We start from the raw sequence: 14,514 nt of genomic DNA on the forward strand, positions 1-14,514 counted from the left end.
TTGCCTCGGCGGAGAGCCGGCATTCGGAGGCGAAAGGGAGCGCGCTGGCGAGAAGAGCCCTCGCAAGCTCACTCCGTCGGACAGGGTGCAGGATGATCTTCTGGAGAACGCCATGGTAAACTGTAATGGGATGAAACCAAAAGGCGAAAAAACAAAAGGAAGAGAAAAAGAACAAAAAACAATAGATTAAATGAAGAACATGGCGCGGGATGAATTGCCTAAGCCGGAAGAGGAAACCACAGGATAGTGGATGGCAGTAGAGAGAAGAATAGGTGACTCAGAGCGCGTGTCCCGTAGGAAGGAGGACCAGCTTTGCAACTGGTCGGCGGAAAACACCACGACACGTCTGGATGTCAACCACACGGACCCTTTCATCAGCGCCTGGGCAAGCGGTCAGCACACGCCCGAGGCGCCATTCTTGTGGCGGTATATTCTCCTCTCTGATGACCACCATGTCACCGATTTGGAGATCGCGTGAAGGTGACTGCCACTTATTCCGTTTATGCAATTCCTTCAGATATTCGTTCTTCCATCGCACACAGAAATGCTGATGGAGAGCCTTGAGCCGTTGCCAGCGGTTGCGGATGGACTCCACATCCTCTCTGGACTCTGGCTCCGCCATGGAGAGTAGCGGACCCCCGATCAGGAAATGACCGGGAGTAAGTGCCGCCAAGTCGCTCACATCCTCTGACATAGGAGACAAAGGCCGCGAATTGAGGCACGCTTCAATTTTGGATAGGAGGGTGGAAAGCTCCTCGAACGTATGTTTTACGGAGGAAACCGTCTTGTAGAAATGCGTCTTAAAACTCTTGACGCCTGCTTCCCAGAGACCCCCCATGTGAGGGGCACCAGGTGGGTTGAAATGCCATGCAAGACCTTGATGGCTGTGAGTGGTGACAATCAGGTTGCGGGTGCTCTCCACAAATTCTTTGGAGAGAATGGAGGAGGCTCCGACGAACGTTTTCCCGTTGTCAGAGTACATGTGAAGAGGGCACCCGCGCCGTGCCACGAATCGGGAGAAAGCTTCCAAGAACTTTTCCGCTGTCAGATCCGTGGTCGCCTCAAGATGGATCGCCTTCGTGCTGAAGCACACGAAGACACATACGTAACCCTTCGTAATCTTGCAGCCCCGTCCGACGTAGCTCTTGACGTCGAAGGGACCGGCGAAGTCTACCCGGAGTTAGTGAAAGGTCGCGAAAAGTCGACCGGGCGGTTGGGAGATCACCCATCAGCTGCGACTGGAGCTTGCGGCGATGAATCACGCAGGTCTTGCATGCACTAATTACTGTCTTCACCAAGTTCCTCAGCTTGGGGATCCAGAACTTGGTTCGCACCAGCCGCATCACCAATTGGTTGCCTCCATGGAGGGAGACCTGATGCGTGAAGGAAACCAGGAGGCGTGAAAACACGCAGCCGAACGGGAGAATTATTGGATGCCGTTCGTCGTAGGATAAGGAGGTGGATGCTCTTACGCGTCCACAGGAACGCAGGACACCTTGCTTGTCAAGGAACGGATTCAAGCTTAGGATATCGCTTGACCCGATTAGACGATTATGGGACCGGAGGGAAGCACACTCTTTCGCGTATACCCGATTCTGAGCCTGTACAATCAGCCTCTCTTGAGCTTCTGCAAGCTCTTGAGAGCTGAGCGTCTCTGGAAACGAGACCTTGGGTTGGCGGCAACGCTGGGCAAACCTTCGCACATACGCAAACACTCGGAGCGCTCGATCGAACCTGGAGAAACGGTCGAGGAAGTCCTCACATAGGACTTGCGCTGCATGGACCTTCACCGCTCGACACTCCAATTCAGTATCGAGCCCAATGACTGGTGAAGGCCACTGCGCTGGTGAATGCGTCAGCCATTCAGGCCCCTGCCACCAAAGGCGACTGGCCAGTAGCTCTCGCGGCGAGACACCGCGGCTCGCCAGATCGGCTGGGTTATGTTCGGAACGAACATGTTGCAAGTGCCATTCACCGAGTGAATCTTGGCCACTCGGTTCGCCACGAAAGTGGTCCACTTGCATGGCTGCTTATCCAACCATGCCAGAACGATAGTGGAGTCTGTCCACAGGTACGTCTCAGCGTCGGGGGTGGGAAAATGTGGTAGGAGGGCGGCGGATAATTCTGCCAACAGGAGAGCTCCGCACAGCTCAAGACGAGGTAGAGACCGTCTTGATAGGTGCAACTCTAGTCTTCGCTGCTAGAAGGCTCACAGACACTTGTCCAGCTGTTTCCACACGTGCGTAAAGAGCGGCTCCATACGCGCTTTGAGAGGCGTCGCAAAACCGTGGAATTGGATTTTGCGCCGGGAGTGTAGTTGGTCCATCTAGGGATGCGGATGTCCTGCAAGGACGAATAGTTTCGCAGAAAACTGGTCCACTGCTCTGTGAGATCCGCCGGTAAGGAGTCGTCCCAGCCGATTTCTTGCTTCCAGATTTCTTGCATAAAAATCTTGGCCCAAATGACCACGGGAGCAAGCCAACCTGCAGGATCGAACAACTTGGCGATCTGCGACAGCACTTCTCTCTTACTGAAAGATGGTTTGGACACCATCTCGGCGGTGACGAAAAGAACTCGTCGGACGTGGCCCGCCAACGAATGCCTAGCGTCTTTGCGACACTAGCTTCGTCGATCTCGAGGAAGTCTGCACAGAACAAGTGATCCTTAGGGATTCTTCTCAGCACATCTTTCGAGTTCGAGGTCCACTTACGCAAAGGGAACCCAGCACTCTCGAGCGCTGTTCGAAGCTCATCTATAGCAGACACCGCAGCCTGCTTAGTGTGAGCTCCTGCTAGGACGTCATCAACATACATATAATTGGCGATGATGTCACTAGCAAGGGGTACCGGTCGCGCACATCACTCGCAAGCTGATGCAGAACGCGGATAGCCAGGTACGGAGCACAGTTCACTCCAAAGGTGACTGTGTTGAGTTCAAAGTCGCATAACTTCTCGTCTGGAGTACGGAAGAGCAACCTTTGAAACCGGGTGTGTTTGGGATCCACAAGGATTTGCCGATACATCTTGGTGATGTCAGCGTTGAAGACGAACTTGAAAAACCTCCATTTCAGGATTTGAATGGTTAGGTCGGATTGAAGGATTGGCCCTGTGTGGAGGATGTCGTTCAGACTCTTCCCGTTTGAAGTCGGGCTGGAGGCGTTGAACACAACGCGGAGCTTTGTGGTGGTGCTGTCGGGCTTGAGAACAGCGTGATGCGGCAAATAGTAGTTGCCGGAACTGGATGGGGACTTGAGTCATGTGACCCAAATCCAGATACTCTCGAATAACGGAGTCATATTGTTCCTTCAGAGAGTCGTTCCTCTTTAAACGGCTCTCGTTTCTCAGGAACTGAGCGAGAGCGGTAGCCCTCGAGTGACCCAGGTCAACGTGACCAGGATCGCGGAATGGGAGCGTGACCATGTAGCGACCCGTTGAGGTTCGCACGGTCGTGGCGTTGAAGTTAGCCTCACAAAAAGGTCAGATTCCTTTGCTGGGCTAGCCGGCAGGTCCTCAACCTCCCAAAATTTGGAGAGGAGTTCCTCCAATGGCGGAGTTCGCTCGACGGACAGTCGAGCCGAAAAGGACGAAATGGATCTTGAAATGGATCCCGACACAGGGCCAGTCAGGATCCAACCGAAAATGGTCTCTTGACCGAGGAGGGTCCCACAAATGTTAGGGTGAGAGCCGCCGAGCAGAATGGACGGGAGGATGTCAGCGCCTAGTAGCACATCAATCCGCGAACTCTCATGGAATTTGGGGTCTGCCAGCTGGATGCTGGGCAGATTTTCGAGGAGTGTTTGTGGGACAGAACATGAGGGCAGATTCCCCGCTAACTGGGAGGACGTACGCCGACGCCTCGATCTGCAAATCGGGTCTGACCGGGGAGCCAATTAAGAATTGGCAAAACTTTCGGGGCTGGGCTGCCACAGCTTGCGTCAGCCCAGAAACGCGGGCTTGCACGGATGTATACGGCATCCTCAAGCGCTTGAACAACTTCTCTGAGAGGAAGGTGGCTTCTGATCCGGAGTCGATCAGAGCCCGAGCTGTATAACGGACGCCGAGATGGCATACGTGAATGACAGCTGTGCTGAGCAGAACACCTTGTGTGTTAACTGCCACGAAAGATTGGACGTTAGCTGACTGGGTGGAAGTGGACTGTATATGAGATGGAATGGGGGTTGTGACTGTCGGCGCCGGGCTCACTCGATGCAAGAGTGTATGATGACGACCCTTGCAAGTAAAGCAGCTGTGCGCACTTGTGCACTCGGCCAGGATATGGCCTCGTGCGAAACAATTTAGACACAGCTTCTGTTGCTTTATATAATTGACCCTATCATTGATACCCATCTGGAGGAAACGAGGGCACAAACGAATCGGGTGATTCTCCCGGGAACACAACTTGCAGGACTGGGTTTTTGAAGTTACCCGACTCTCAAAGGAGTTTACCTGCTTGGCGACGGGGGCCTCCTTACGTGAGGCCCGTGGAACCGTCGGAGCGCTCGTGCTGGCTGACACTTCCGCTATCGCTTCTAGGGTGCGATACCGTTCTAGAAGGAAAGCGTTCATGTCAGCCCACGTTGGAACGTCGCTCTTATTCTGTATGGAGTGTTCCCAAAGAGAAAGGGTCAATTTGGGAAGCCTCGAAGAACACAGGAAAACCAGGATGCAATCCCAATTCTCCGTGTTGATCTTTGAGTGCTCTAAGGCCGTCAAGCACCCTTGGATGGTGCTCTGCAACTCTTGAATGGCTGCACCCGACTCTTGCCCAATGGCGGGCAAATTGAAAAGGATACGCAGCTGACTGTTCACGAGCAACCGTTTGTTCTCAAAACGCTTAGTCAAGCTGGACCACGCCGACTGAAACCCTTCATTGGTCAAAGGAGACTTTGACACAATGGCATGGGCTTCACCGCTGGTCTTGGAGTTGAGATGGAAAAGTTTCTCAACTTCCGACAGTCTAGGATTTCGGATGTAGATAGCCGTGAATAAGTCTCGGAAGGTGGGCCAGCGAGTGTAATCGCCTCCGAAAACTTCGGTGTCGCACGGAGGTAGGCGACACCCTGTGGACACGAACGGCACGGCTTGGGGTTGTACGGGTGTACGGGGAGTGATGGCCTGGGAGGCATCAGCTATTTGCTCACTTAGCTGAGCGGACCACTGCTCATAGAGAATATAGCAGTAATCATATTTTGCCTGAATGGTAGGCAACTCGTCTGTCGTCATTTCATCCGACATGACGCAGGAGCAAGCCTCGTACTCCTTCTCGACCTTGTCCCACAAGGCACGCATCTGGTCCCTCCGGACCTGGCACGTGTACAGGGACGCGCTGTCAGTAGAAGCATTGTTAAGTCGCGACGCAAAGTGACTGACACGGTCAGTCGCGGCGATGAACTTATTCAATGCCGAGTCTACCACATTGTGTGCCATTTTGCTGTGAGAACGCGTAACAATTGGCAGCCGAGGAACTGGGACGGAAGCAGCCTTGGTCGAAGGAACCGACGGAGGTTTGGTCACGAGGATCAGAGGCTTGGTGCCGGAAGTGGGCGAAACACTAGCTGACCGTGCGGGGATCGGTGATGTGCTGGATGCACGAAGAGCCGAGTCCTTCTTGGATCTAGGCACAGGGGTTAGGCGAAACTCTAGCGGCGCTAGTAGAGGGCACGGACAGTCTAGTTTTAGTCTTATCGGGATTGCCCGTTGACATGCTACGCACGGAAGGTAGGAAGCCGCTGGTTAGAAAACCAGAAAATCACAGAAAATATACCAAAAAATACCAAATGGAACTTGGTTTTTTATATATATCCGAAACGGCCCAGAAGGTGGAAACGAAACGGAAGGCACGTAGCAACTAGTAAAAGAAAAATACCAAATAAAATACTGGAAAAATACCACAGGTAGTGCTGAGGTATTTTGTACCCCAAATGGGTACGGACTGCGGACACAGGCAACGAACGCAAGGGGCGGGGAAACTTCCCGCGACAATCAAGCAAATGATTGTCGAAAACAAGAACAAAAAGGCACGAAAATACAATACGCTGGAAAAACACAAATGTGGTTAAAAGCGCTGTATGGAAAAATAATAAATAAATTGTCACGAAAAAACAACAACAAAAATTATTTATATATTTAAATATGGAGATGTGGTGGAAGTATAATTGTGATTATATGTAGGTGTGTATATGTGTGTGTTTTTTTCATGGACGTTGACGCACCGCAGTACGTTCAAGTGGTCCTGCGAAACCAGGCTAACGCCTGTTTCTCCCGCATTTAACGCACTCCCCCCGGAACTGCCGTGAGGTAATACTTCAGGGGGAGGGTTCGGCCTTTATCGGCCCTCTTCTGGGTTGGCTGGGATTCGTGCTCTCTCTTCTCTTCTTAGCTGCTTCATTACAGCCACTGCCATCGTGTTCACCGCCACCCATTTCTCCCTCGAGCTTATCATGTGCTCGACTACGGACTCCGTCTCGACACGCCCCTCAAGGCGGGCTTCTAGTTCTTCTCTAGCACCTGCGAAGCGTCCGCAGTGCAGAAAGACGTGCTCTGCATCCTCCACCACCTGCGGCTCGCAGTGGGCGCAGTAAGGATCTGATGCATGGCCGAAACGGTGCAGGTATCCTTTGAAACACCCGTGACCACTTAGTAATTGTGTTAGGTAAAAGTTCATCTCTCCGTGACCTCTGTCTAACCACCTTGAAATGTCCGGTACCAGGCGATGTGTCCACCGACCTTTCGTGCCGCTGTTCCACCTTGCCTGCCACTCCTGTATGATACTGGCTCTATCCCTGGCCTTCGCGCGCTCTGCTGCCTGTAGATCGAATGGCGCTGTTCCCGCAAGGACCATTGCAGCTTCTCCCGATACCGTCCGGAATGCGCAACACATTCTGAGCGCGCAGATCCGGTGCACCGAGTTCATCTGCCTCAGGAAGGTGCCGCTCTCCGTTCCCTTTAGCCAGATCGGGGCTGCGTAAAGGCTGATGGACCTGACCACGTTCGTGAGCAGTAACCTTCTTTTCTGCCTAGGGCCACCTGTGTTCGGCATTATTCGGGCTAAGGCCGTGGATGCGGTTGCTGCCTTACTCGCCGCGTACATGAGGTGTGCTCGAAAGTTGAGTCTGTTGTCCACCTTGACTCCGAGATAGGTCATAGTGGCCTGCGAGCGTATCGTTGTATCCCCAACTACGATATTAACAAACTCCACCTTTTCCTTGAAGTAACTAACACGGCCTCGGTTTTATGCTCCGCCAGTCGGAGCCCTACTTCTTCCAGCCAATCCCGTACTGCTTTGACTGCAGTATTCGTCTTTGCCTCTATATCCGTCAGGTGCTTCGCGACCGTCACGATCGCTATGTCGTCTGCAAATCCGACAATATTCACACCGTCCGGCATCCTTAGGCGGAGGACTCCGTCGTACATAGCGTTCCACAAGGTGGGGCCGAGCACTGATCCCTGGGGGACGCCTCCAGTGACCTCGTAGCTCTCAGTGCCTGTACTGGTCGTGTACCAGAGCTTCCTGTCGCTAAGGTAACTTGCAATTATCCGGGTGAGGTAGCTCGGGATATTGAAGTGCTGCAGCGCGTGCAAGATCCTATGCCAGCTGGCAGAATTAAAGGCATTTCTTATATCCAGTGCGGTGATGAGGCAGTACTCCTTACTGCCCCAGAGCCAGCGCTCCCCCGCGATTGCCTTCTCCGCCTTGTCCATAATTTGGCTGATAGCCTGAATCGTAGAGCGACCCTTCCGGAACCCAAACTGCCATGGTGATAAGCCCCTGCACGGTTTATAGCGACCTCCAGGCGCTCCCGTACTAGCGTTTCTAGCGCTTTGCCCGCCGTGTCTAGTAAACAGATCGGTCGGTACGAGGAAGGCTCCTCCGGAGGTTTCCCCTTTCGGGATTAGCACGAGCGACTGCCTTTTCCATCGGGCAGGGAACACTCCTTCCTCTAGGCACATATTGTACAGCCTCATCAGGTCCTCCGGGTAATTCTCCAGGGCGGCTTTGATGGCCAGACCAGGGATACCATCGGGGCCGGGCGACTTGTTCACCTTGATGCCTCTAGCGACATCCCGGAGCTCTTCCCGAGTAACTGCGGGGAAGCTGATACGATGTCCTTGCAGTAGCGTATTTGGCCTTCCTACTCTACTCTGCAGTGGGAATAGTTCGCGCACAATCCTGCCAAGGAGGGTTGGGCAGGATGGACTGGGAGTCCTAAACGCTTTCAGCCTCTTCATCGTCAGCTTGTAGGCCATACCCCACGGGTCGTTGTCCGCCTCGTTCACCAGATGCTGGAAGGACGCCCTCTTGCTTTCCTTGATAAGTTTCGCCAGAATCCGTCTCTTTGTGTTGTGTACTCCTCTCAGGTACTCGTATGCGGAACCAGGGGCAGCACTCTGGTAGTTCCGCCTGGCTCGGAGGCACTCTCTCCTTGCGTCCGCTATCTCGTCGTTCCACCAGTGGACTTGCGGAAGACGACTTCCTCCCTGCACTCTCCTGGACATTGAGGCATCGCAAGCACTCGCTATCCTTGCCATTACCTTGCTGGCCATAACCTCCGCCGTGCCATCCAGCTCTGCTCCTCTGATCATATAATTGAAGACCTCGCTATCGAAGGACCTCATATTATATGAGAGTCTCCTGGGGTGCTTCTCCGTAGCAGGTTTCCACCAATCTCCGTAATAATCGCAGAGTGGTCGCTATGCGTGTAATCACCGCATACCTTCCAGGATGCTCTGCGTGAAAGGCTGCTACTTACGAAAGTAACATCGATGGTGGATCCCATACTACCCCTACTGAACGTGTACTGGTTGCCAGAGTTTAGCAGCACTACATCCAGGGTCGCCAGCGCCTCCAGCAGAGCTTGACCTTTGTCGTTGGTCCTCGCGCTCCCCCACTCCGTGGCCCAAGCGTTAAAGTCCCCTGCAATGAGGCATGGCGTCTTTGACCTCGCGTCATCCGCAAGTTCATCCGTAGCCGCCCTGAAGCTTTGTAGATCCATGGATGGAGGCAGATAGCAACTATAGAGATAGATCGGGCCTATCCTGGCTCGAACAAAAAAGCTACCGCTTTTGACTTCTGACATCATCGCCGGGTTTCCCCGCAACTCCACACCGCTGCCTTACCACATCTGTCCCCGACCCACGTATTGGGGATTTCTGTCTGTAGGGTTCGCATAGAATGGCAACATGTATATGTGTGTGTGTATGTCTATGTATGTGTGGACACTGGCTGGAGGTAGCCTATACACCGACACTTGAGCTGGGAGTTGCTCTCAAATACACACACTAAATATATCACTTGAAACAAAAAAAAAGAAAGGGTAGGGTATGTCGAGTGCGACTACCGCTGCCCTGCCAATCTATTACTTCACTCGTAGAAGTACTTATGCACGCGGTTAAGCATGCACAACAGTATGTACGTATGTATGTATGTGCTTGCACTGCGCTGCCAACGTCTAAGCAAGCGAAATGCACGTATATTTGTATGTAACACAAATGAGAGCGAGAGCAAGTGCGGACAAACAACGAATGCACAAGAGTGCGTGTGTGTGTGTGAGAGAGCGCGAGAGCAAGCGCGGCTGCAAGCCGGTGCGCTTGCGGACAAAAGAGTGCACCGAAATATGTGTGTATGTATGTATGTCGGCAATTACCGCGACATACAAACGTACAAGAAATAACGGACAAGAATTAAGCAAAACGAAATTCTGGTACACAACTTGGATTTAAGTTAATTAATTCGTATGATTATATATGTATGGAGTATACAATATATAATCCTCGCACTTTAAAAAAATGATTCTCTTTGGATAATTTACACTTGTCACTGCACTTGCACTTGCAAAAAAAAAAACACACATGCATACATACGTACGCGATTGGCGGAAAAACAAATATAATTATTTATTATAAAAGTAATTAGGCAAAAAAACCATGGAAAAGGTCGTCCGAAGAACAAAGAAGGCAATTGGCAAAAGCTATGGGAAAAACTTTTGCGCAATATGGCGGAATTGGAGGGCGGACGACCGTGGTAGAAGGAATAGAAAAGCAAAAACTAGTGGCACTTATCTGCGGATGTAAAACTGGAACGATGAAGATTTATCCGGCTCGAAGGACCAATGAATGTGGGGCGCTGAAAGGTGTCCAAATTGTTTTGCTTCCCGAAAAAATAAGAACACTCGCGTTTTTATCACTATATATATATATTTGGTTTATTGAAAACTCTTCGGGTTGTTAGTCGCACAGAAAAAGGGGTGATTGAAACGATTTGAACTAGACGTCGTTTGCTACTAACTAATAGGAAAAAGCCGACGGCATTTCGGCGATCTATGCTGAGCGCGGCTCAGCGGTGGTGAGTTGTGGGAGAGAAGCTGAGAGCACTGGAGCTTGAGTGCATTCTTACGCACTGAGCGCATTGCTAGTGAGCGAAAAGCTTTGAGTGCTTTTCGGTCGGCAAAGCGGAGGTGTGCCTCTCACTTAGCAATGCGCTCGCATCAACAGTAAAAATCGGGTAAATTTTGGAAAATAATAAATTTAAAATCGGAAGAATTTTGGAAACTGAAAAAAAGTAAAATCGGAAAAAATTTTGAAAAATGAAAAATGTAAAAATCGGAAAAATTTTATGAAAATGAAAAAATGCAAAAATCAGAAAAATTTTAGAAAATGAAAAATCGGAAAAATTTTGGAAAATGAAAAACTGTGAAATTCGAAAAATTTTAGTAAATGCAAAAATGTAAAATCAGGAAAATTTTGAAAAATGAAAAAATTTAAAATCGGAAAAATTTTGGAAAATAAAAAAAAAAATAAAATCGGAAAAATTTTAGAAAATTAAAAAGTGTAAAATTGGGAAAATTTTGGAAAATGAAAAAATGTAAAAAAAAAAAAAAATTTTAAAAAAAATGAAAATGTAAAATCGGATAAATTTTAGAAAATCAAAAAAATGTAAAATCGGAAAAGTTTTCAACAGTGAAAAATGTAAAATCGGAAAAATTTTAGAAAATGAAAAAATGTAAAATCGGGAATATTTTGGAAAATGAAAAATGTAAAACGGAAAAATTTTAGAAAGTGAAAAAATGTAAAATCGGGAAAATTTTCGGCAGTGAAAAAATGTAAAATCGGGAAAATTTTGGAAATCAAAAAAAAATGTAAAATCGGAAAAATTTTAGAATATGAAAAATATGTAAAATCGGGAAATTTTCGACAGTGTAAAATGGAAAAATCGGAAATTTTGGAAAATGATAAAATGTAAAATCGGAAAAATTTTAAAAATGACAAAATGTAAAAAACGGGAAAACTTTAGAAAATGAAAAAATGTAAGAAACGGAAAAATTGTTGACAGTGAAAAAATGTAAAATCGAAAAATTTTAGAAAATGAAAAATGTAAAATCGGGAAAATTTTCGACAGTGAAAAAATGTAAAATCGGAAAAATTTTAGAAAATGAAAAAATGTACAAATCGGAAAAATTTTCGACAGTGAAAAAATGTAAAATCGGAAAAATTTTAGAAAATGCAAAAAATGTAAAAAACGGAAAAATTTTGGAAATTGAAAAAATGTAAAATCGTGAAAATTTTAGAAAATGAAAAAATTTAAAATCGGAAAAATTTTAGAAAATGAAAAATGTAAAATCGGAAAAATTTTAGAAAATGAAAAAATGTAAAATCGGAAAATTTTGGAAAATAAAAAAAATGTAAAATCGGAAAAATTTTGAAAAATGAAAATCTAAAAATCGGAAAATTTTAGAAAAAAAAATGTAAAATCGGAAAAATTTTAAAAAATGAAAAAAATGTAAAATCGGAAAAATTTTAGAAAATGAAAAAATGTAAAATCGGAAACAAATTTTGACAGTGAAAAAATGTAAAATCGAAAAAAATTTTAGAAAATGAAAAAAGTTTAAAATCGGAAAAAATTTTGGAAATTGAAAAAATGTAAAATCGGAAAATTTTAGAAAATGAAAAAATGTAAAATCGGAAAAATTTTAGAAAATGAAAAATGTAAAATCGGATAAAATTTTAGAAAATAAAAATGTAGAAATCATAAAATTTTGGAAAATAAAAAAATGTAAAATCGGAAAAATCGAAAAAAAAAAATGAAAAATTAAAATCGGAAAAATTTTTAGATGAAAAAAATAAAATCAGGAAAATTTTGGAAAATGAAAAAGTAAAATCGGAAAAAATTTTGAAAATCAAAAAAATATAAAATTTTTGAAAATGAAAATAAAATCGGAAAAATTTTGGAAAATCAAAAATGTAAAATCGGAAAAATTTTAAAAATGAAAAAATAAAATCGGAAAAATTTTAGAAAATATAAAAAAATGAAAAACGGAAAAATTTTGAAAAATTAAAATAAAATCAGGAAAAATTTTAGAAAATGCAAAAATGTAAAAGGAAAAATTTTGGAAATTGAAAATATAAAATCAGGGAAAATTTTTAAAATGGAAAATTATAAAATCGAAAAATTTTAGAAAATGAAAAATGTAAAATCGGGAAAATTTTGGAAAATGAAAAAAATAAAATCGGAAAAATTTTAGAAAAAAAAAAAATAAAATCGGAAAAGTTTTGAAAAATGAAAAAAAATAAAATCGGAAAAAAAGAAAATAAAAAAAATCGGAAAAATTTTGGAAAACGAAAAAAATAAAATCGGGAAAATTTTAGAAAATGAAAAAAATAAAATCGGAAAAATTTTGAAAAATAAAATATAAAATCGGAAAAATTTTAGAAAATGAAAAAAATTTGGGAAAATTTTTGGAAAATGAAAAAATAAAATCGGAAAAATTTTAGAAAATGTGAAAATCGGCAAAATTTTGGAAAATGAAAAAAATAAAATCGGAAAATTTTATAAATTAAAATGCAAAATCGGAAAAATTTTTAGAAAATAAAATCAAAAATTTTGGAAATTAAAAAAATAAATAATCAGGAAAAATTTTAAAAATAAAAATAAAATCGACAAAATTTTAGAAATGAGAAAATCATCGGAACATTTTGGAAAATGAAAAAAAATAAAATCGGAAATTATAAGAAAATGAAAAATAAAATCGGAAAAGTTTTGGAAAATGAAAAATAATAAAATCGGAAAAATTTTAGAAAATGAAAAACTTTAAAATCGGGAAAATTTTGGAAAAATGAAAAATAAAATCGGGTTAATTTAGAAAATAAAAAAAAAAAGTAAAATCGGAAAAAATTTTGAAAAATGAAAATAAAATCGGAAAATTTAAGAAAATGAAAATTGGAAAATTTTGGAAAAAAAATAATAAAATCGGGAAAATTTTAGAAAATGGAACAATTGTAAAATCAGATAAATTTTGGAAAATAATAAATTTAAAATCGGAAAAATTTTGGAAACTGAAAATAAAATCGGAAAAATTTTGAAAAATGAAAAAAATAAAATCGGAAAAATTTTATGAAAATGAAAAAATACAAAATCAGAAAAATTTTAGAAAATGAAAAAAAAAAATCGGAAAAATTTTGGAAAATGAAAAAAAATGAAATTCAGAAAAATTTTAAATAAAATGCAAAAATAATAAAATCAGGAAAATTTTGAAAAATGAAAAATTTAAAATCGGAAAAATTTTGGAAAATAAAAAATAAAATCGGAAAAATTTTAGAAAATTAAAAGTGTAAAAGTGGGAAAATTTTGGAAAATGAAATATAAAACAAAATTTTAAAATGAGAAAAATGTAAAATCGGATAAATTTTAGAAAAATCAAAAAATAAAATCGGAAAAGTTTTCAACGGTGAAAATGTAAAATCGGAAAAATTTTAGAAAATGACAAAATGTAAAATCAGGGAATATTTTGGAAAATGAAAAAATAAAACGGAAATTTTAGAAAGTGAAAAATAAAATCAGGAAAAATTTTCGGCGGTGAAAAAAATAAAATCGGGAAAATTTTGGAAATCAAAAAATAAAATCGGAAAAATTTTAGAATATGAAAAATAATAAAATCAGGAAATTTTCGACAGTGTAAAATGGAAAATCGGAAATTTTGGAAAATGATAAAATAAAATCGGAAAAATTTTAAGAAAATGACAAAATATAAAATCGGAAAAATTTTAGAAAATGACAAAAATAAAACAGGAAAATTTTCGACGGTGAAAAAATAAAATCGGAAATTTTTAGAAAATGAAAAATGCCGCAAATCGGAAAAATTTTCGACGGTGAAAATAAAATCGAAAAATTTTTAGAAAATGAAAAAATGTAAAATCGGGAAAATTTTCGACGGTGAAAAAAATAAAATCGGAAAAATTTTAGAAAATGAAAATGTACAAATCGGAAAATTTTCGACGGTGAAAATAAAATCGGAAAAATTTTAGAAAATGCAAAAATGTAAAACGGAAAAATTTTGGAAATTGAAAAATAAAATCGTGAAAATTTTGGAAAATAAAAAATTTAAAATCAGGGAAAATTTTAGAAAATGAAAAATATAAAATCGGAAATTTTAGAAAATGAAAAAATGTAAAATCATGAAATTTTGGAAAATAAAAAAATAAAATCGGAAAAATTTTGAAAAATGAAAAATCTGTAAAATCG

At 42.9% G+C, this 14,514-nt stretch overlaps 1 protein-coding gene across 1 annotated transcript; it reads right to left on the reverse strand.

The window, feature by feature from the left end:
* Positions 1–277: 277 nt before the first annotated feature.
* Positions 278–1,780, reverse strand: LOC132797634 (uncharacterized). Its single transcript, XM_060809384.1, has 3 exons — positions 1,708–1,780; positions 1,226–1,654; positions 278–1,170 (listed from the first exon to the last, which is right to left on the reverse strand). Exons 1-3 carry the CDS (start codon positions 1,778–1,780, stop codon positions 278–280), a joined length of 1,395 nt encoding a protein of 464 aa, XP_060665367.1.
* Between the last annotated feature and the right edge of the window lie 12,734 nt (positions 1,781–14,514).

The sequence above is a fragment of the Drosophila nasuta genome, unplaced genomic scaffold (genome assembly GCF_023558535.2).
Source record: "Drosophila nasuta strain 15112-1781.00 unplaced genomic scaffold, ASM2355853v1 ctg168_pilon, whole genome shotgun sequence".
Lineage (NCBI taxonomy): Eukaryota > Metazoa > Arthropoda > Insecta > Diptera > Drosophilidae > Drosophila > Drosophila nasuta.

What these genes read in the sequence shown, in the direction of transcription:
- LOC132797634 (XM_060809384.1), bottom strand. Translation starts at nt 1,780, where the DNA reads ATGCAGCGCAAGTCCTATGTGAGGACTTCCTCGACCGTTTCTCCAGGT. An exon ending in CGAGCGCTCCGAGTGTTTGC is followed by an intron (nt 1,655 to 1,707) that starts GTATGTGCGAAG and finishes TCTCGTTTCCAG; the next exon opens with AGACGCTCAGCTCTCAAGAG. An exon ending in GCTCCAGTCGCAGCTGATGG is followed by an intron (nt 1,171 to 1,225) that starts GTGATCTCCCAA and finishes AACTCCGGGTAG; the next exon opens with ACTTCGCCGGTCCCTTCGAC.